Raw genomic sequence first — 22,527 nt, 5'->3', positions numbered from 1 at the left:
ACTTCCCAAGTGCAGGCAAGCAGTAAGGACACATGCCTGCTTTACAGCACTTCTTGGCACTATTCTCATTGTATGAAAGTTATGAAGGAAACAGAAACTCTAGGCAAATATTACAGAAACGTGAGCTCATTTTTTTCAGCATATACCAATGAACTGGCTGATGGCACTTCTAGAAATTAATTCTTTGACAGGAAAATTTATTTAAATATTTCATTTGTACTTTATCTATGTCCAAAAGATCAATAATTAGCACGCAGTATTGCCTCTGCTGCAGACACCTAGTTTTGATCAAACACCAATACAAGCCATGTTTCCCATGATGGGGCTCAGCCAGAAGGCTGCACTGAAGCAGTGAGTGCGGTGCAAGGGCGGGCTGGCACTCTGGCCAGCACGGGAGAACTTGGGTCAGCCTGTGAGAAGGAGACACTGGGTCACCCTCCGTGCACAGGCAGAGACACCTGAGTCTGATCACCTATTTTTCCCTGGAAAAAACCTAAAAATTAGAGGCAGCAGGCCCCTAGAGCTCATTAGAGTGGGGATTTCATCACCCATTCCATGCACACTCAGCACATCCACACCCAGTGAGCACACCGACTCAGACCTGGGATTCATTTATCAGACCAACGAGACTGCTTGAGAGATCAGACTGAGAAAACACTGCTGGGAGCTGGCCTGAACAATGACACTGCTTCTCCCTGTGCCCTCAGAGCCCAAACAAACCAGCACTTGAAAGGCAGATGTGCCCCACTGTTTAAGAGACAAGTAAATCCTCCTCCTATGCAGGCTACCATCAAGCCAGTAAAAGGACTGGTGTGTAACATCATCTCTCCTTTGCATGTTGAGGTTATCAATGGTAATACTCCAGCCAATTATTTCAGGATCATAATTTTCAATGCATAATAACATAATACACAGTAACTCCTGCTACTCAAGGTAGGGAGAAGTCTACTCCAAACTAACAAAACAGAGCAAAGCACGGTGACATAGAGTGCATGCAAACAGGAAGGAATTAGCACACATCAAAATACACTGCTATGAACCACAACTATCCAGTACCTTCACTGCTTTTAAGATGAACTCTTAGATGGACTTTTGTATCTTGCAACTAACAACCTACTCACAAATAAAACCTAAACATTTTGAGAACTCTTTTCCTATACATTTAAGACTTAAAAAAACCCCTACTATCATAATTCCATTTTATTATGCAACAAAAATATTTTGCTTCTGTACAAGCTCATTTGCTGCACATAGGACAATCTCTGAAAACTTTACTCCTTGGCTCATTTTCAGTCAGGCAATCTAGATTACAGAAGTCTCAGTCTTTTTAGCTGTCTGGTTACTCAACTGACTTGAAAACCTCTTACCTGTTTATAGTCTTGACTTAAACATCAACTTCTGTCCTGTATCGCTAAGTTAATGCTTCAACAAAAGTTCTGTCTTTTATTGTTTTGTAATTCCAGTGATCGGATGAATTGTTGTGAATTGAAAACCTCTTGTGGAGTTAAAACCTTTAAACAGTGCAGGGTTTTTGTACACAGGAACAACTAAGATAAACCACTGCACAGGAAATTGTGTTGTGCAATTCATTAAGATTTTCTCTTGAAACACTGAATCAGTCCTTTGAAATTTACAGGAAAATAACTTTAATATCTTTTTTAATTTATGGTTGGCAACTCTACCAAGATCCTTAGTGGGAACTTTGCATAAATAGAAATCAGCAGTAGAATAAAAGTTGTCAACGTTTTATAGAATCATAGAATCATTAAGGTTGGAAAAGACCTCTAAGATCATCGAGTCCAACTGTTAACCCAGCACTGCCAAGTCCACCACTAAACCATGTCCCTAGCTAACTTAAGAGAGAAAAACACTCTGAGCAAGCATTGATAAGCACTGAAGTAATTAATTGCTACTCTTTCCCAAGGAAATCATATTTTTTTACAACTCCTACACCCTTCCTTACAACAGCTCTCTGGTGTCAGCTTTCATCTTACTTGAGTAAGAAAAGTAGCAGTAATATCAATTTTTAATAAAAAAGAGAAATATGGGCGCTAAACAAAATCAGTAAGCTTTTCCTAATCTTTTACTTTCAGAACCACGTTCTTAAGAAGCTTAATTAAAAAGATAAAATAAGAACATCTCATGGGGCGTAAAAACTCTTGTTGCAGCATCTCCAAGCGAGAGGAAGTATCACCCGGCAGAGCAGCTGTGTTTCTACCGAGCATCTGCATAACGCAGCACGACCAACTCTCTGCCCTTCTCCGGGCGCTCTATGACATCTCACACATACATACAAGGGGAAAAAAAACAAATAAAGGCAAATACGCCCGTGGTGCGGCGTCACCAGCAGAGATGCTCCACACAGGAAGCCCCTGCAGAAGTTCCTGGGAAGCAGCGCTACCCCTCCACCCACCCCCCGTGTGCGCAGCCCCTGCGGACGCGGCCCCGCTGCCCGCTCCGCGCCCGCCCGGCCTTTTGTCTGCCGGGCTGGTCCGGCACCTTCCCGCAGGATCACGCCGGGCGGCGATGCGCATCGCTGGGACAAAAGGAGCCACAAATCTCTGCGCTCTCCGCCAGACCGAAAGGTCCCGCTGGGAACGACGGCACCCGCTTCCCTCCCGCGCAGCACCCTCACCTTTCAGGCAGAACATCCTGCGGCCGGCGCGGGCAGCGGTGAGGCGGAGCCGGGCCTCCCGCCGGCGGCTCCCGCACCGCCCCCTCCCCTCCGGACACCCCCCGGGCACCCCCACACCACCCGGCCCGCCCCCTCCAGGCACCCCCCGAGCATCCCCGCACCGCCCAGCCTGCCGGGAAACGCGTGTGGACGAGGGGCCACTCACAGGACGGGCCGGCGGTTCTGGGGAGGATCAATACAGCTCATCTGTCAGCATTTGTCACCGCTGTGCGTTCAGTTTACGACTATCTGTGGGTCAGCGTTAGGGAAATACATCACTGCAGTCCCACTCACCTGTTCCTTACAAATTACTGAACTGCTCTGTGATTTTTTGAGTTTTTTCTCCCCCGGAATATATGTCTGATCTCTCTTAAGAAAGTGTTTTGTGCAGATTCCTATTTCATCTATAAATACAGATCTCGTAAGTGTATCTGAACAGTCAAGTTAGAGAAAATGCTTATTTTTTGAATACTGTATATGCCTATCTGTGTGCCTTAAGGCTGCTGGTGGATGTCCCATCCCTGGAAGTGTTCAAGGCCAGGTTGGATTGGGCTTTGAGCAACCTGGTCTAGTGGAAGGTGTTCCTACCCGTAGCAGAGGGGTTGGAACTACATGGTCTGTAAGGTCCCATCCAACCCAAACCATTCTATGATTTCTCTGCTCAGCATGAGACATGTTGTGGCTTAAAAAGATTTCTTACATATGCCCCATTTCTGCAGAGGAGACCTTCAGGAATAGAAGCACACAACCTTGTAAGCATTTTATTTTATAAGGGTCACAAAGAGCTAACACCAGCACTGTGCTCAGCCATAGTATTTGGGACTAACTCTGTTGTGTTAACTAACTTTTATAGCGTTTGGCCTTGTATAGCAAAGAACCAGGGAACAAGGTAAGGGTCAGGGTAACCCATCTTGCCGAACAAACAAGAATTGCAACTGTCTCCAAAAGCACAAATCCTAAAATCCTCCGTGTAAAGCCAAATGAAAATAAAGAACACGTGCTAACACGTTATCTTTGGGTGGAGCTTCAAAAAAAAAACTAGTTTAGACGCATTAAAAACAGCAGTTACGACGAAGCAGTATTAATGAGATGCTGAGTACCATTAGCTGGGCTTTGATATTAAAGTATCACATTTCAAGTATCTGTCATCATGTAAGAAAAGTTACTTCGTTTTAGAGTGCACTAAGAGCAGGCTGCAGTGGCAGAAAAGTGGAGACATTACATTGGAGCAGCTCGAAATCCAATAAGAGCTTTTATATAGGTTAACCCACCTTTTCTCTGTCAAATCCTGCAAGAAAGGGCACAGACTAATGTCAAGATTTCCTTATGCTCTGAGAAGCAAAGGGGCCTTTCCCCTTAATTCCATTTTCTGGTGTTCCAGGCATGCACGTACTCTTTCCTACGGTAACTCTTTAGAGGGCTCTAGAAATAAACAGTTTATAGAGGCAAAATAAACAAAAACATATTGTAGCTGGAGGAAGGTTACTTGGATACCAGAGGGATTTTAAGGTCCAATCTTGTTAAATCTACTCATTAATTACCTGGAAGAGGAAGTAAGAAGCACATCAGTGATAATCACCGGGGACTGAGAGCAGCTGCCAACACTCCACTGGGGACTAAGAAAGGACACAACTGATTCTAGGGGAATCACAAACTCAAGTAGAAAAAACAAAACAAAACAACAAAACAAAACAAAACAAACAAACAGAAACGACCAAAAAAACCCACACAAAACCCAAACAAACAAACAAAAACCCTACCCAGAAACAAAACCAGCAGTACATTTTGCATGTAGGCAGTGGGAAAAACTGACAATAAAACAAGGAAGAGGAAGCCAGTTATGCAACAATAATATTGTCTGAGAAATTAGACACAGATTAGAGACAACGTGGTATTAAATTGCTGAAAAGTCTGATTTGCTCTGGGCTGTAACACCAGTGGCACACACTCCTCTGGGAAGGTTTGGGCCCTTGAAGAAGTGTATTTTCCTCAGGGGATACACTCTGTCCTGTTCACCAGTTCCCCCTCCCACCCTCACCAGGAGGAGAGCAAAGAAGCCTGAAAGGGATCCCCACTTTCCTCATGTCCATTGGGAAAGAGGGATTGCTTAAAAAAATTAATAAATGATATAAAAATTCACAGATTTGGGAAGGGAGCAGAATGATTAAACCGCAGACAGTCATAAAGCAGTCTGGCATCTGCTTTACCTTTTTTAGTCTGTCAGGACTCTGTAAGTGCTCCAAAGACAAAACTAAGGAGGCCTGGTATTCCCACTGAGTGCCTCAAAGGTAGTGGACCTTGCCAAGGCAGGGCTTTAAGCCCCGGTTCTTCTTTTGCCTGGCCATTTGCAGCAACTGAACAAGTGCCTGGCCCCTCTCTGGCAGCTGCAACACTTGCAGGATGTCACACCTGGTCACTGCTCTGAGCCCCATCAGGGAACTGATTCTCCTACTGCCTGCATCTCATTTTGCAGCCTGTGACATTAGGGAACCAGATTTCCCCATTGCACCTGGATGAACTCTGTGGAAATAACATGGAAATATCTTTCAGCAGTATACTGACTTTGTAAAGCATTACATGTTGCTACATGTAATAGAGACAGCTACAAATGTGAAGGAACATATCCCACCACATCTATTCCATGAAAGGAGAAGCACCTCTCCTGGCTGCCATAAGGCCATCTGCTATTGCCACCTCTCAGGGAGGCACTGCTCCTACTGAATGGATGCTAAATAGACTGTCTCCATAGAGGAGACAGTGACTGACATGGAGAACTGTGCATGTATATCCATGTTTAATAGGAACTGGTCATGATCTGTTAAATAGAAATATTTTAACCGCATGAGGTCAGGAAATTTGAAACACCAAACCACAAAATTCATTCTTACCCTTACTCTCAACTCACTGAAATGTCTATCAGCTCTCTGAGACAAACTAGAAGAAACACTTCAGTGTCATTTTCCCCTTGTTGAAACATACATCACTAGTGCTGATTCTCTTAGCTGCCCTAATATGAAAATGCAACAGGATGGAGGGAACTAAGTCCAATAAAAATATGTACATACTTGCACTAGTTTTTGGATACTAAAGACTGCACCATTAAAATGAGCATGGAAGAAAATGCAGATCAGACCTGCCCAACTCAGAGAAAAATGACAAGGGTTTAGGCTCCTTCTGTCCTGCCTCATGTGTTGCTGCACAGCAAAGTGCATCCCAATTAGACTGCCAGCTAGCAGGGCTGTTTGGACATCTATTTAAGCCCTATTTCCTTTTAGAACCAAAGCAATCCGTTTCTGATACCCAGGATGAGTGCCAACTATGGTTTTTCTAAAGCCTGTATCATTCTGACATGCTTCCCTTTTCAATTGTGCATAAAACACAAACAACAACAAAAGGACCCCACAACCCACCCTGAAAAACTATCCAAAGAAAACAGCTGGAGTAAAAATAAAATTTTCAATTTGAGGATTGACACAACCCAACACCATTTAGTCTGCAGGCAGCTCAAGCACTAGGTAAAAAGGAAAGACAGACCCAGAGCCTTTCAGGCCCCATGGTCCCGCTGGTGATAAGACAGGGGAGATAAAGAGAGGTCAGGTCAGCCCCAGTGTATCTTTAAAGGGGCAGCATTGACTTGGAAACAGAGCACCGGTGAAAAAGATCTTAACCATTTTTTGGTAAGTAAAACCAAATATTCTTGTAACTCCAAAGCAAGAGAAAAATATTTTGCTGTTATCTCTTGCAGTTGATAGCACATATTATATTACCCATTCTACTTGAGGACTGAGGATGGAGTTTCCTCATGAATAAGGAAAGAAAGGAATATTTTAAAAATTATTTAAGATTAAGAAATTCATTTGGGGCAAGTCATAGCAAACATAATGAAATAAGTAACTTACTCAAATGATCAGGCAGAAAGTATGTCCTTTAAAGCAGAATCCACTGTGAGTAATTAAAGTAACACCATAATTAATTCAAATAACTAAAATTAATAAGTATTCACCATAGCAAGTGGTAAAAAGATGTATCCCGTCCTGCAAAAAGTAATGCAGGCAGGTTACTTGTACTGATTGGATCTTCTGAAATTATCAGTGGAACAACTAGTATAGAGCTACTCTCACACTCCCAGATTTGCAGCTACAGGGCCTTGTTGCACCTTTCAAGACTGGCATGAGAAACAGAATTTTCCAAATATTCAAATATAGAAGAAAAAAAAGAATTTTTAGTACTTCTAAGCAACAGGGATGAACAGAACCAATATAAACATTTTGGTAAAAAATGTATGCCCATAACTAGAACTGATTTACAAAACAACTTTCTTCCAATAACACCTCTGAAACAATTTGAAATTGTTTTTCTAGAGACTTAAATCTAAAGCAATGACCTCTTAGTTGAAGGAGGGACACAGTTCCACTTTAGTCCTATGTAAATTCAGGAGCCAAAATTAAATCCTTTGTCTCTGTGTCTGTTTTTTTGATAAAAAGATGATTTTCAATGAAACAACTTTATTTTATTCCTACTGTAGTTATAGCTATATTGGTGGAGTTTTCAATGAGATACTACACACAGCATTAGTGAAACTGTGCTATGGTTTCTGATTATTACAAACCAAAAGTTCTTCTGTAATAAACCCAGCAGTGTCTGCAGGTGCAGACACAAAATGCTTGGCCTTAACATTAATAAAATAAATGGTTTTAGGGATGGGCTGTCTTCTGCCTTAAGTGAGGAAGAAAACAAACACAATGAAGTAATGAATTAATTCGCCTTATCTTTTGTTTGCCTTACTCTTCAGACAAAGGGCACAGAAAGGGTAAAAAACTTTTTAAGAGCTGCTGTAGGTCAAGAAAGGAATCTGTAACCAACTTCTCCAAATTCATTCAGGAATTTCTTTGCCACAGAATTTGAACAAAGAGTGCATTCCTTGTTGTTCGGGTAGGACCAGAGGCTTCCCACATGACCAGAAGAAAACTAATTATATGAAAACAGTGATTGACAGTAGCAAATTTAAAGTGAGGCTAGAGCAGAAATTCTGAAGAAAAAGCCTGGGAAAACAAAAGGCAATCCAGTAATTTCAATCTATTGCTAAAAGACCTGCTCCTAAATAAAAGAAGGATTATTGTTTTGCAAGGGTGGTGTGCCAAATTAGTTTTGAATAATAGATGTAACAGAGCTTTATTGATAATGTTTATTATTAAAACAAAGCAAAAATACCCCTCATGGGCACTTTCATTTGCCCAGTCACCTGTGCATTGCTCCAGAAAATTGCCACAGGCTGGCAAGGGCTTGTTCCCTCAGATTGATGTTGTCAGTATTTCACTAACCCCGGTAACAAGAAGTCACTCTGAGTGGAACGCTCTGAAGCCACCTTTGGGTAACCAGGAATACCAAAACCATGGAGCGGCACAAAAGACAAATGAATTACCCCACTATCATCCTGGCATCCAAGACAGCTGCACCATCCCACAAAGAGGAGGAGAAATGAACAGGTTGTTTCCCGAAATACGCACAATTATGGCACATTCTAACCAAATACAGAGCAATGGTCTTTTACCAGAAAAACTCCCCAAGGCTGAAACACACCCCAGACCAACACAAAGCAATAAACAGAAAAATCAGTTTCTCTTCTGACCTAAGGAGTACAAGTGTGTAAGCACACCAACAGTACTAGCTGGGGAGCCGTTTTCATTCACACCATCAAAATGCTTAGCTAACAGACCAGAAATAGTTCATTGAAATAATGAGATAAAACCTGCAGCACTTTAAGCAGTTCTGATTTAAATCTATGGGCCAAAATACACCCAAGTCCTTGAAAAAGAATTACAAGAATTGGCACTTGAGCATGTGCTGTCCTTGGGCAGCAAACCGAGACAGTATTCTCATCATTAACCAGGGCAGGGTGACAGAGCCATTTGTACATTATTGCAGCTTCACTTGTGTGTTGCAATGGGAACTATTTCTGAATTCCCACCTGTTCTGATTCTTTCCTTGCTACAAACCTAAGACAGCCCTGAGATGTTTTCTGCCATCAACCCTGGGGTAGAAACACAACTGCTTCTTCACTGAGACTCCGGCACACATGTGAGAATTGTCAGCACAGAGCAGACAGAACAAAACAGGTTATTCCTCATTTGACCTGATTAATTTAATAGATTTGCTGCCTTCCTGACAATCCCATCTGAATCACAATCTGACAGAGACTGTGGAAGCGCTGCAGCCCCCTTGGTGTTGAGAGCTCCACTGTCATAGCCAGCCAGCACCCCAGTGGAAGGGAGTTGTGCTGCTGAGCACAGGACATCTTCTCCCTTTGCAAAACCATGTCAAACTGGCTACGAGTCAAACATAGAATTTAATACCTGATTCTGCCATTGGATGTCACAATACCTCATTTCATTCTGAAATGAAAATGCTATATTCATTGTATGTGGTATTATATGCATTACTCAAGGTTAATAAAATTGAGTTAAAAACTCCTGGGTGAAAGTTCCCATGTAAGTGTACAGTATGCTGTAATCAGTCACCCTTTACTCATCAGCTCTTTGGCAGTCTGGATTACAAGGGAGAAAAAGACACAAAAGACTCCATGGAAATTACAAGCAAGTACAAACAAATTTCAGTTTCTAAAAGGCAACAGCCTCCACTATTCATTAGTTACTATACTTAATTCAGGCATTGAAATTAGACATGAATGACAGAACCAAAATTAAGAACCTGTTTGTTCCAGAAGTCCCTCTTTAATTAACGTAGTCACTAGCAAGGTGCCTACAAGATTGTGATTCAGTGTATTAAGCCCAATGTATGAACTGTGAGCATCTCTGCTGCATTAGGGAGCAAACGCCTGTATGTGCAAAATAAAACAAAGCCACAGGAAAATAAAAAAAAATCTCACACATGCAAGCAAGCAAAAGGAAAGAGAGGCAGCAGATGACAGGAGCACATCTGATGGGACCTGACTGATGGGGACATGCTGTGTGCATCCAGGCACATGGTGCCCAGAGGGCAGGTACCACTCCAAAGTAGTGAGGAGGCCAAGCCCTGCCTCCTTCAGTGAGCCATTTCTATCAAACCTGACCTGCCAACTATCAACCATGGCTTCTTGTACTACGGTTCATAGGCACAGCCCAGAGTTAATGTAAGAATTGGGAAGGGGTGTGGGCAGAGGCTCCGCTCTCCCCTCCAATATACACAGACGCACCTTCATTACAGACCTGTGTTACCTTGGAGAAAGTGTGACCAGGAATAACTTCTATTTAACATCCCCGTGTGCTACTCTCATGTAAAATGCAGCCCTGTAAATCCCTCTGCTGAAGTGTTTGATTTGACAACTTCTGAGCAACTTTACAGAAAGCCTTCTATGCAATTCTCAAATCTCTTAGTTTTGAGTGAATGGGTATGGAACAGCTGCAATGCACCTAATTCACAGCTCATAATTGCCTTTGGAACACTACTCAATGTCCAGGGAATCCATGGCTTCAGGGAGATAAAGTGCCAAGCAGAAGCCACCATGCCATATGTAAGGGAAGCTCTGAAAGGAGCAGAGGATGCACATATCAATTACCTTTCTTTGGGATGGAAAATATGCCATGCTCTTAAGTGTCTAACATACAGGCTCACACAGTGAAAATACACACCTTGCATAGATATCATAAGCACCTAAAGCTTATTTTTTAACAGACTGCTTCAGCTCAGGCTTTAGAACAACAAGCTACACAATAAGGTTATAACAGAGTTTACACTCCAATTCCCCAGGAAAAAAAAAAAAAGAAGAAAAAGACAACTCAGAGGTTTCTACTTACAAATGGGAAAGAGAGGCTGGTAGATGAATTGGGTTAATAGGTAATGTCAGCAAAACCAAACAAACTGGTGAATGGAGAACACAGAGTTTAATTTCCTTATTTTTTATTGAGATTCTGCAGCTAAAAGACAAGCCAAAACGTATTTCACAGTTTAAATCTCAAACAGTCAAATCTACTCTTTTTAATTGTTCCAAATATTGTAATAGAAGCTAAATACACTCTTTCAAAATTCATCAACTTTAGTCATTTAACCACATTCTTAACCTTTAACTTTCTTTCATTCGTAGCAGACTGGAGGAAAAACAAGTAGCTGTCATATTTGCAATGACCTGCCAGAATGGTGAGCTATGACCATGCTGGAGACAAAGGTCCCCTCGTTTTGAGAGAACAATTCATGAACCCATTGGCTAACGAGAGCACAGAGACAGAAATTTTCATGTATTCCATTATTTGATGAGCAGTGCATAGGAAAGCACATACAGCATGTTGCTTCAGCTCAAACACTACATACAATCTCTGGAAAAGATCCAGTCTGCTTTATAAAATACAGCTAGCTAAGAATAAAATGAGAAGGTCAGGAGACGTCAATTTGGACCCCTACTCCAGGGGAAACATTTGCCCCAAGTTTTTCAGCCTAAGGATTAGCTGGACATTGGAGGGTATCTTGGGAACAAAAAAGAGTATATAAAGTGTATAGAAGTATACAGAAGTTTATGCATCATGAAATAAAACTGGAAAGCATTCATAAAGTTCATAACAATACACTCTCAGAAGGAAAACCACAGCACCCTGTGCAATTCTTCATGAATGCAAAGAAGCAAGCAAAGGACATACTAATGCTACACAGAGCACTGCACGAATTACCATGCTAATCCAAACAGCACGTAAAGCTAAACTGCAAGACAAATTGAGTTGCAATGTCCTTGTAACTTTGGAAACACATAGGGAAGTCAGGTGCTATCAATTTTTTTGCATTTCCCAAGACTATGGTCTTTTACAGTGACCAGCCAAGAAAACTGACTGGAGCTACTCAGCACATGAAATTCAAGGTGCACTACTGAAGGTAAAAACAGTCAGGGTCTCACTTCACAGCAGCACAGAGCTGCCCAGAAGGAACCAGCATCTGCCCCGGGAGCTCTCACACACCAGCAGTGAACTTCCCCTTTGTCTAACAAAAGCTCACTTCCCAGACAGCAGCTCTAATACACAGATTCCCCACAGCAACACCATACCAGCCCGAGCCCGTTCTTCCTTTCAGCTCCTTCATCCTAACATAAAATATGTCACGGTCCCCTGAGGGATTAAGACTCTTCCACACAGTAAACTTACATTAGTAAGAGGTTATGGCTCTTGGAGTAGACACTGAAACCAGTCACAACTCTTCGTAAAAAAAATCTACCAGGAAATGTCCTTTAGCCCAGACTGCAGTTCTCCAGCCACTACTTCTTGGAGAGGAAAAACACACACTGAGATAGCAGCCGAGAAAGAAGGAAGGACTGCAGCAAATGTATAAGGCCACAGCAATTTTTTTTTCTTATTTCTATTTTTACCTGGAGTATTTTGATCAGATAACAAAGAATTTCCTTTTTTTTTTTTTTTATATAAGATTTTTGCACTTTGAAAATAGCAAAGGACTGGCATCTGGAAAGGATTTTATAGAAGAAATATGGCTGGATCCATGGTTTTTTTGATAAAGCAAAAGTAGAGATGTAGGTTTAAGCAAATTTCTTACTTAAAAGTGTTTCTTACAAATTTTTACAAATGTTTCTTACAAATTTTTGCTTAGCAAACCCACTTTCAGATTCCCATCTGTGGCAATATTTACCATTAGGCATTACCAGAAGACATGGGAAAGGCAGCAAAGTTTTTATTAAATTTGCATTTATGTACAAACATGCAACAGTTGCTACTTCAAGTTGTAGTTAAATGCATGACTTTTGACTGTTCCCAGCTGTTTTACACCAGCGTGAAAACTTTTGGTTGCAAGTGTACATCATGAAAGTTTTACAAAACTCTCTGCTGTGCCACGATACAAACATGCTAAGTGCACACCTCAGCAATGTAAGTAGCATCTCTGCTTCCAGCTGTGCTTCCATAAAAGCACATCATCCCACAGTTCCAACAACAAATAGTACAATGTAAACTTGACCATATAGACAAATCATTACAAATACAATTTTATCTTTGCACACAGAACCTGCAACATGTAAAAGGAAAAGGTATGACAAGACAGAAAATTGGTCTTTGGATCAAATCTCTCATTACTTTTTCCTTTTAAACATTTAGATTTCTATATGTGTGTTTACATATACAAAACTGCGTGTCTATAAATAAATATTATTTTAAAAAGTCTTTCACAAAAAGGTATATAAAGCATATGTGTTTTGGAGTTATTCCAGTCTCTTACACAAATGGTTTTTGAGGTTTTCATAAATTATTATTTATGGACTTGCCCAAAGCTTCAAGAATCCTTTTCACAGACACACATGCCCCAGCACTACAATCCATCATGTTATAGCTTCTACAAATGCTAACAGCTCCCTTTGGGTTTATGGGCCTCTATCTGTGTAGTAACTGACATGACTTTTCCCCCCATGAACACAAGATCTTGTGCAAAAACATACAGAAAAAAAAGCCCTATAAAATGATTTTATATTAAAATAGCAACAAGAAGTCTGGATTCAGTAATCTTCCTTATGAGGGCTTAGTAGTTCTTGGTACTCTTACCTCTCATTACTGAAAAAGACATTACTGCTCTGTTCCTGAAACTTCCTCGTAAACTGTATTCAGGACTTAAAAAACCAGAATTTAAAAATTATTTAGACTAAAGACTGAGGTGATGCTCTGATGCTGCAGTTAGATAACATCAGAGTTACCCGTCCCTATCCTGAGTTTCTACAGGAAGCGCTGAAAATACAAACCCCTCAGAATTACAAAAAAACCAAAGGTCTTGAGTCCCAAATCTGTCTCTGGAATGTGAAGAAAACCCCATCTGATAGTATTAGACTTATGGGGTACATGTTCAAACCAACCACAGGTAATATGGGCATAGCAAAAGAACGTCATCTTTTACTGGCATAATAAGGGATTGCCAATACTGCTACTGTGACAGAAGTTCAGTAATTGTTTATTTTATGGAAATGTAACTCCTTGGTAAGTGTGACATTCTCAGGCTATGATAAGCTGTGGGTGGTTAGGAAATTAATTGACAGTTTTTGGTCAGAGTTGTGATCCGGACGTCAGGGTTAGCTCCATCAGACGCACCACAAGTACACGAAGGCAGAGCCCACAAATAGTTACTTATGAATTTAAAGGACTTTTAGTATTAAAACAAAGTTTCACCTTTAGACTGGTTTGGCAAGGGAAAAAATGAGCATTCCACACACTTCGATATTAAGGACTGAGACTTGCCCAGCAGACAGCAGAAAGCCAGTGGCTCCCACCTTCTGAACAGGGTTGGATCGGTCATTAAAACACAGCAGTTACCCGAGAAACAAGGTTTCTCTGACTAATGACTCCAGATAAGTTTTCCAGGTTAGTATAGCCTGCAGTAAAATGCAGACAAAGCTTTTAACTTCCTCATGCTGCAGAAAGGTTGGAAAGCAACCAAGTGAAATGGGAGTGGGTAAAAAATCAGAGCAATAAGCAGGGGCAGGAGCTGAGGGGAGAGGAGGGATAACCTCCCTGTTGGGTAACACTTCTGATGCATTGCCACTTGTGGTCAGACCTGACTGCTAGTTGTGCTTCCCCCATACCTGGCCAGAAGATCACTGTTGGAGGGAAATAACAGGAGAAATAAGGTCACCAGCTCAGGCATATTTAACTGTTCCAGAGAAACATCTTTCTCTGCATCCCAGCAGCACAACGGAGAGATCACCAACGCCAGCCATGAAGGCAACACTGCCTAGAGCTGTGGGCACAAGCTCTCCTTTTCCAATACCCAAAACCAATAGCAAAGAAGAAAGGGAAAAAAAAAGTCAGCAAAACTCAGTAAGAAGTTCTGATGCTGCAACGTGACTCATTTCCTTTTCTGCAAAATCAAAGTAAATATCATGAGACCTATGCCATGAACTAACTCGTGTTATCTTTATTCAAACTTAACTTGCTATGTCATACTCGTGGTAAGCTGCACGGGTGCACATGAACGACTGTCACAGTCTTCCACACCTCAGAAACCCTTTGCTACACACACAAGAGCCTTTGCTTCGGTTGCAAAGAATACCTCTCTCAGTCTTTTTTCAATAATGTGTTTTTTAAAGGAAAAAATTGCTCTGAGATTCAGTCTTAAAATACCTCTTACTCAAAAAAGTAACAAATCTGAACTAAAAATTCTGATTAAAGAGGAGAAACATGACTTACAGTTTGCCCTCATTTCAAAGGGCCTTCAACTGACTGAGGAGGAAGAGGGCTGAGCAAGAAATGTTTCAAACAACAAACCTTTATTTTACTGTCAACTTTTACCATCTCTTTTACTAACAGCTTTATAAAATGTGAAGTATGATTGGTGCTACCAGTTCCTAAAACACTTTGCACTACTGTGTACATTTTAAAAATGAATAACGCAGCAGCAGCCTCTGACATCCACACATGCAGGACATCAGGGTGTGCCCCAGGTTCGTAGTTACTGTTTACTTCAGTTTTTCTTGCTCATTTTAAACTGACAAATCCAACCAATCTCTCTGCTTGCTACTGTGTGCAAGCTCCCGTTTGCAGCCAAGGCAGATTAGCCACTTTGCTGGTGAAATACCACGCAACACATGCTGCCTTGTGCCTGTCACCGAGCAGCCTCGTGGGAATGGAATATGAGCCTGGAAGAGCAATGAAGTGGCAAAAGAATAAGAGGTTTAAAAAGACAGGAAGAGAAACAGCTCAGAAAGAACAACGATTCCTTCATTTCCAGGTCTGTTAACACTCCTGCCTTTACACACACAGTTAGGCAAAGGAGAGGGTTGAAGAAGAGCCAGTGATTCGTCAGACTTAACTTTTTAACAATTTACCTGAGGAAGAATTTGAGGAAAACCTATTCTGATAGCTGAAAAACTACTAAAATTTCATCTCGCTTAAAACAGACAGTTTGGTTTTCTATATAAAACTAGCCATCCTTTCAGTCTGCTGTGCCTCTCATTTCTTTCTAGTTTGCGTTAATTTAAGTGAAGTGGTTAATTCAAGCACCAAAGACAATACAGTTTTGAGCCCTTAGTTTTACAAAGGTTGGCAAGCAGTAATGCAACAGTCCAGTGGAGCAAATTAATTCAAGAACACAAGAAGCCATTTATCACACACGTTTTGCCTTTGAACACAAACCCAAGATGACAACTCTGCCAGGTACAGATACTCAAACTGCTCCAACACGGTGCAAGCCTGACTCGAAGCCCAGGGTAAAATACTTGTAGTCGTAACGAGTTTCTCCTGCCTGAGTATATGAAACTCCACGCTCCCTTCAGCCCTGGCAATCCCTGCCAGTTTGGCAAAGGATCCTGATCAGACAGAAATGCACAGATTTATGATCCAGGCAGATTTTACAGGCCGAGTCAAACTGTGCCCTGCAAAGAGGAAATAAGCCCTGCATAATCTATACCTCCCTTCACCTTCCCTTCAAAAATTACATATTGTCATCTCCTCTATAGGCAGGCAGGGAGGCTTTCATAGCTTGCTGACCAATTACAGGAGGAATTTTTCCCTCCCCCTCAAGCCTGTACAATGGGCTCTTTATGTAAATCACTCAGAAAAATTAATACACCATTAATCCATCAGTAAAGCTTCCTTTCCCATCTCTGCCCCGTGGCTTAAGCACGGGCTAAGGAAGGCAGCACAAGAAACCTTATGGAAGTTATGTAGCATCCACCAGCAGGGCTGGGTGGTTCTTCTGATCCACAGCATGCAAGATCCCACAGGTGTTAGAAGAGTATCTGACATTGCTCTACAATATCAAGATACCAAAAATCAGAAGTAAAAATTAGACACTGGTTGCAAATGCAAACTCCCTTTTTAGAAGTTTTTCAGCAGCGAAAGAGGTTAAAAAACAATCTTCAAAGCACAGATTAAAATTGTCTCCTAGTATGCTGGGAGCAAAGCCCAAGCATATACATCCTGTGTTAGTGTTCCTGCATACAAACCATTTACTGAAGCCACAGTCTATTCTGACTCAGAAGTGAAATTCTGGTCAAATAGCTACTAACTGCTCCCAGAAATGAAAAGAAATAAAAGGCCCTTTGAAGTTCAAATGCCATTGGAGAGCCTGTCTGCTCTTACAAAAGTGATCTTACAGCAAAATTGAGTCAACCTTACACTTTCTACTAACAAACTAGTTCTCTGGAAGCACTAGAGAAATTACAACCAAATCACTGGCGTTATTCAGTATTTTTAACCACACACACACAACCCACTGCCTGCCAGCCAGCTACTGCTAACTGTAGCTCACCATCTCAGAAGAGCAAACTTCTGAAATTTATTTTGATTTGTGGTAAATATGAGGTATGTTTGAACAAATACCTGACAAACTCCATTTGAAAAGAAAACACAAAAAATAAAAGTACTTTTTCAAAATCTAATATAAAATATACTCCAGGTTTGAGTATTCAAGGGTTCATTCAGAGCTATCTCATATCCTAGATATCCCTCCTTCTCTCTGTGGAGCAATTCCCATCACTATCTCATCTTCTCTTTTATTTTGCATCTGGGACCACTTCTCAATCTGCCCTCATAAAAGAAAATACACTTAAAATTTTCCAGCAGGACCATGAGGCAGTCATCCAAAAAGCCACCCAGTCTATTAGAAGTGGAGTCTTAAATGGCTTTTGGTTCCACAATTTGAGGAGAGATTCTTGCAGCACCGGCCCAAAGGCTCTGTTGCTGGTGACTACTGGCTACAAGAAACATAAACAAAATACCTATGCTCCGTACAAGCAGTACCTTTATGTTGGCTGGATGGAAAATTAAAGGCTTTCCCCATTGATTACTATAAGCTTTCACAGTTTTAAACCCCCCCCACAAAAAAAAAAAGGGCAAGGCAATGCTGCTCCCCGGCTTTTGTGCTGCCGAGGAAGGCACTCCTCCTACTACCCCACCTGCAGCTCCTAGCTTTCAGTGGGACTCGAGCAGCTGGACAGAGAAGCATGGAGCAGGGGCTGACACTTCGGCAGCAATTGCAAAGGTTAAAGAGAAAGTGAGTCACCTTTTCTCTGCTGGCTCCTGTAGATCCAGTTCTCGTCATCCTCATCTACCTGCTGCAGGCACATGGAGGAGAGTTCACCATCGCTGCGAAACAATCTCTTTGTCTGCCTTGACAAGGAGGAGAAATTTATCCAGCTGACAGCACGCGAGAGGGAGCCTGGGTTTTGTTTGAGTTTGAAAGATCTCGAAACACACTCCTTTTTCATTTTCTTTCAAACCAGCAACTGGCGATGGTTACAAACAGACTTTTCTGAAATTGCTCCTGTCCCCTTTCTTAGTGGTTTTCGTTGGAGGCTAAACAAATTCAATCCAACTTCAGTCCAGGTTTCTTCTTGTTGCATTTAAACCAGCACCAGTATGGAGGTAGGTCACTGTGCCAGCGCAGCTCCCCTGAAGCTGTTTTGATACAGCACTTAGGGAGCTGCCAAAGAAAACAAAGGGGAGAAAAGCAGCAGAAAGTGGCACCTTGCAGCAGCTCAGAGAAGCATGTAACGGCTGAGCAGAATATAGCAGTAAGGCATGCGTTTTCCCCATTCTCCACTCAAGAACAAAAACTGTAGCTCCACTCTTCGCCCTGGCATCGCTCCCCAGGAGCTTGCATGCAATTCAGTCCTCTCTTCTGGCTCATCAAAAACAGCCCACGAGGAGGGAAGAGCAGGCAGAGATCACTCCCTGGCATGGCACAGCTCATGAGGGACAATAGACCAACCACACTTCTGCCTCTTCATTCTGGCTGCCCTGCTCTGCCTTAGTGAAAAGCCTGGTGAAGGAGCTCCAGGAAGGCTCTCTTAACAATAAAACCGACTGCGTGGCTATCGCTTAGGATTAGAGTGAAACATGATAGGCTCGCTCTTCTAAAAGCACAACCACCGAAGCAAAACTCCTCCTTTCCTCAGCCAGCTCAGTGGCAGCGCAAACTTCTGAACTCTGCATGCAGAAATAGGAAAGCACTTGTGCACCTCTGTGGACTTGGAGAGAGGGAAAATAAAATCTGGAGCTTGTCCACACCACAAGCACTCTGAACAGTGTGCTGAAAACATTAGTGCCCCTGTATCTGGCAGCACATTTAAAAACAAACTAAATGCAAGTGCATGGACATAAACAAACCTGTGCATGAGCAGATATTTAGTGACCAGACTCCCCCTAGGGTCACTGCAGCTCATAAAATAGGTTTCACTCCCAGCTGTGTTAGGTTTTGCCACCCTCTCTTTAAACTAGCGACTGGGAAAAGCACTCCACAGCGTGAAGTTTTTAAAAAGTCAGGCACTACTGAAAGCTGCAGTGCTTGCCCTGCATGCCAGAACCAACGCTGCTCCTAGGAGGGAATAAGCAGGCATGGGGGAGAGGCAAGAGGAGCATTCAAAAGCAGATGGAAATTGGCTATACCAAGGGACCCCAATACCCATGGGTTTTGACAGAATTTGTCACCAAGATGTAAGTTGACAAAACGGCCTACAGGTTTCTATCTGCAGCAAAATAATAGGCTTGAATGTGTGAGACATCCAGTAAAATCAGCTCAGTGAATCCTCAAGCAGATGCTGGTGGTGAAGAACCCAGAGGAAAAAAAAAACCAAACCCAAAACACAGAAACACGCCACCTATCTGAAGAATAAAAACATTAATGTCTTAACATCCGAACTGCTGCAGATTATGTTAGCAAAAGGACAAGCAGCTTAAGAAAACAAGGGTACAGTGTTCCAGCTCCCAAGCTGTCAGTCAGATTTACACTATTGCAGAACCCACCTCAACCCCCTGGCAGATGCTATCGCAGCCCTCTGGATTCTGCTGCACAGCCTCTTCAAAACCATTAAAAACAAAGGCTCTGGCTTTTGCTGAAACTTATGGTTCTCTGACTCATAATAAGAGGATAAGGTTTAACCCACTGACTGGGAGGCAAAAAGCTAAGTACTGTATCAGATTACCCTATGAATCAACCAGGCACACCAAAGTGACCTTTGGCTCCCACTAACACAGCACAATGGGTTGGCCAACTGTCTTCTGTAAATAATTTAATAGGCTGCATTTAAATTGACCTCGCCCGACGAGGTAATGCATATGTACATACTGGGTCTTCCACCATTTCCCAAAGTCAGTGGTGATGTAGTGGGGTTGTGGAGGGGACTGCAGAGGTGCACAAATGGGAGCACGCACTGCTAACATTTGCTTTTCTCACCGTGTCGTGAAGTCCTTCTAGTCTGGAGTTTTTTGTCTTTGTTAACAGACACCACTGTCCATCCCTGATGAGACAAGAGACCTGTGTAGGGCTGGGGTGTTTGTTTTGTTTTTATTCTTTAGGCCTTTTGCTTAAAAGAAGACTTAGAGAATGGGGAGTGACATACCCCTAGAGACCCAAACACTAGAATATCCATTTTGGGGCGGTTCATGTATAAATAGGCAGGATTTAATGTAAAAATCAAATAATCAAAGACCATGCTTCAAGTCAACTTATTTCTTTTGAGAAAACATTTGGAACTGCCAAATGAAAAGTACAGAGAACTGTAAACTCCCACAGCTATTACTGGCTAAATTATACAGAGCCAGATGTATAAAAACCCTGGTAGGAACTGCAGGATCACAGTCATCTCACTGTACTACTTAGAATCAGAAGATTAGAGGAACCAGCAAGAAGGAAACCCTTTCAGAATGCCAGGGTAAATCCCAGAGAGCTGCCCTAAGTCTAGGGAGCAATTTAATTTTAGGAATTATCCTGACCTATCTGAACCTCTGCTTTTATATTATGGTGCGAAGTTACAACTTGGTGAAAGGGTGAAAACACTGCTGTGGGTGATTGACCATAACATTTCCACTGTTACTGTGAACACAGAGTAGTGCAATGCTTTGCTCAGAGTTTGGTATCATTGGATTGCAAGAAAAGATTCATCATGATAGATCACAACACTGTCATTACCACATAACACTTTTTATTTGTCGGTGACAAGAAGCTTCATATCAGTATACATCGTTGTACATGTGCATCAAAAGTAAATTACCCAAGATCAAGAGAAAACAGCAATTGTCATTTGAAAAACAATATATATTGAGCAACTGCTGCAGGTTAATCCATGCCTTAATCAGTAGCCAAGTGCAAGGCCACAGAGTTGGAAACTTTAGCATCTGACACACTTTAGAGGATTAAATTTAATCATGTAAAACACTCTACAAAGCCATTTAAGAGGAAAAAAAGGTACACCTCTAATAAGCGTAGCCAATTTTCCAACCTGACTATTTTCTCCCTTATGAAGACATCATACAGGTACGTAGACTTCATATTTTCAAGGTTATATATGTAAAGATTAAGGCATTATTTTTGTTTCACTTAATACAAACCCATCTCAGTGAAAAACCCATAAGGGAATCACAGCATAAGAAACAAAGGGTTTGAAGTAGAAAGCTAAACTGGTTCCTCCTGCCTTCCCTTTTTTTTCTTATTTTTAGAGGTGAACAAGAGCAAATATGCATAGCCTCACATGCCATCAGGATTTTTACCATCTATCACAGCCTGACTGTCAAAGAATTCTCTAAAAGTTGTTAAACAAACACACGTACATGGCTCACAGCCACTGCATTCCCCTAAGGCCAGCAAAAACAACAAAAAAAAAAGTTTCACAGAAAAGGTTTCGGTTTAGTGTAAAAAAATCAACAAAGCAAAAAGACAAAAACCAACACCAAAACTCCGCAGATGTGCTCTGGTTTTGGTTGGGCTGTGGTTTTTGGCAGAATTCACATGTTAATTTAATTCCTGCATTTCCTAGTCTGTCATTTCTCATGACTCAATGAGACAGTAACATGGATGATTCATAATTACAGCTTCCTGGTACAGCAACTGCTCCAACACCTGAGAGGACACCTCTCTCTCAGGCTTCCTGGGTATTTTCCTTCGGGTGGTAACAACTCATCACCAGCCAGTCATAAAGCCATTTGGATTAAGCATTGTCAAAAGCCCACTGAAAACACCTTGCCTGCAGACTCAACCCTTTGCTACACAGCTCTTGATGCAGCCAGTGAAAGGTAGAGGGTGCCTCCAGCAGCCCCAAGAAAGCCTCCGTCCCACAAACTGCCCCAACACCACCACATCTGCTACATATGGTCACCTCCCTAACCCTGCTCATCATCTTCAAGGCAGAGATGTATGGGAATTGCAGTCAGTTTTGAAACCTTGTCAACCTGTCTTCCACTGGAGGATTTTATCTACAGCATGCCCGTTGTTTTACAAGTACCCTATGAAATGCTCACATAGGAAATCCACAAAGGAATCCATATTCCTGCATAATTATTTACAGCAAAGCAGCCACTTTGTGGTATCACAACAGAGCCTCAAACCTCCAGTCAAGGCTGTGTCCCTTTTTATGTAGAGTACATAAGTGAGAAACTCTCTCTCAGTGTGAATGGACCTGTGAGGGGAAAAAATAGTAAAGAAAAGGATCAAAAATGAAGTTACTTGCCCAAGATCACAGAAAGGATAAGCAGCAAAGCTAAGAAAAGAAAGTAGGTCTCCTGGCTACCAGCCTTACGACCTACTTAAGTAGGCCCTGTCTCACACAAAAGCAATGCCTATTAATTGTTTCTATCACAACCCTTACAGAGCCCTTGAGTGCCCTAATTACAAAGGAAAATTACATTTATGTTTTGCTACCCGTTTTACCCTTTTGGTTTTTTTTCTCCAACTTATTTTTTCCAAAAATACACCATACCATAAATAAGCACCTAAAAGAGGAGGGAGTTGTACACCATAGGACTTCTTCAAGCATCCCATCCACATTTCCAATTTTATTAAGTCCATAAGGAAAAAAAAAAAGGGTGGGGGAATCAGACTGCAGATAATCTTTTATTCTGCAGAGGATAAACCAGTTTTTGGACAGGTCTATATGATGTACCTTGCACCACAGC

General features: G+C 41.8%; 1 protein-coding gene across 9 annotated transcripts in view; it reads right to left on the bottom strand.

The window, feature by feature from the left end:
* NHSL1 (NHS like 1) overlaps nucleotides 1-22,527 on the bottom strand; it is a 182,395-nt gene that overhangs the window by 89,789 nt on the left and 70,079 nt on the right. The window contains exon 1 of one of the 9 annotated variants that reach the window (XM_064649336.1): nucleotides 17,642-18,509. The exons of 7 other annotated variants lie outside the window; for them this stretch is intronic. In XM_064649336.1, the coding sequence (XP_064505406.1) occupies nucleotides 17,642-17,846 (205 nt within the window). In that variant the 5' untranslated portion in view covers nucleotides 17,847-18,509. Of the gene's footprint in view, nucleotides 1-17,641; nucleotides 18,510-22,527 lie in introns of those variants that run through there. One more of the 9 variants, XM_064649338.1, reaches the window with a different exon arrangement.

The sequence above is a fragment of the Pseudopipra pipra genome, chromosome 3, assembly GCF_036250125.1.
Source record: "Pseudopipra pipra isolate bDixPip1 chromosome 3, bDixPip1.hap1, whole genome shotgun sequence".
Lineage (NCBI taxonomy): Eukaryota > Metazoa > Chordata > Aves > Passeriformes > Pipridae > Pseudopipra > Pseudopipra pipra.
This window is presented reverse-complemented; position numbering and strand designations above follow the sequence as displayed.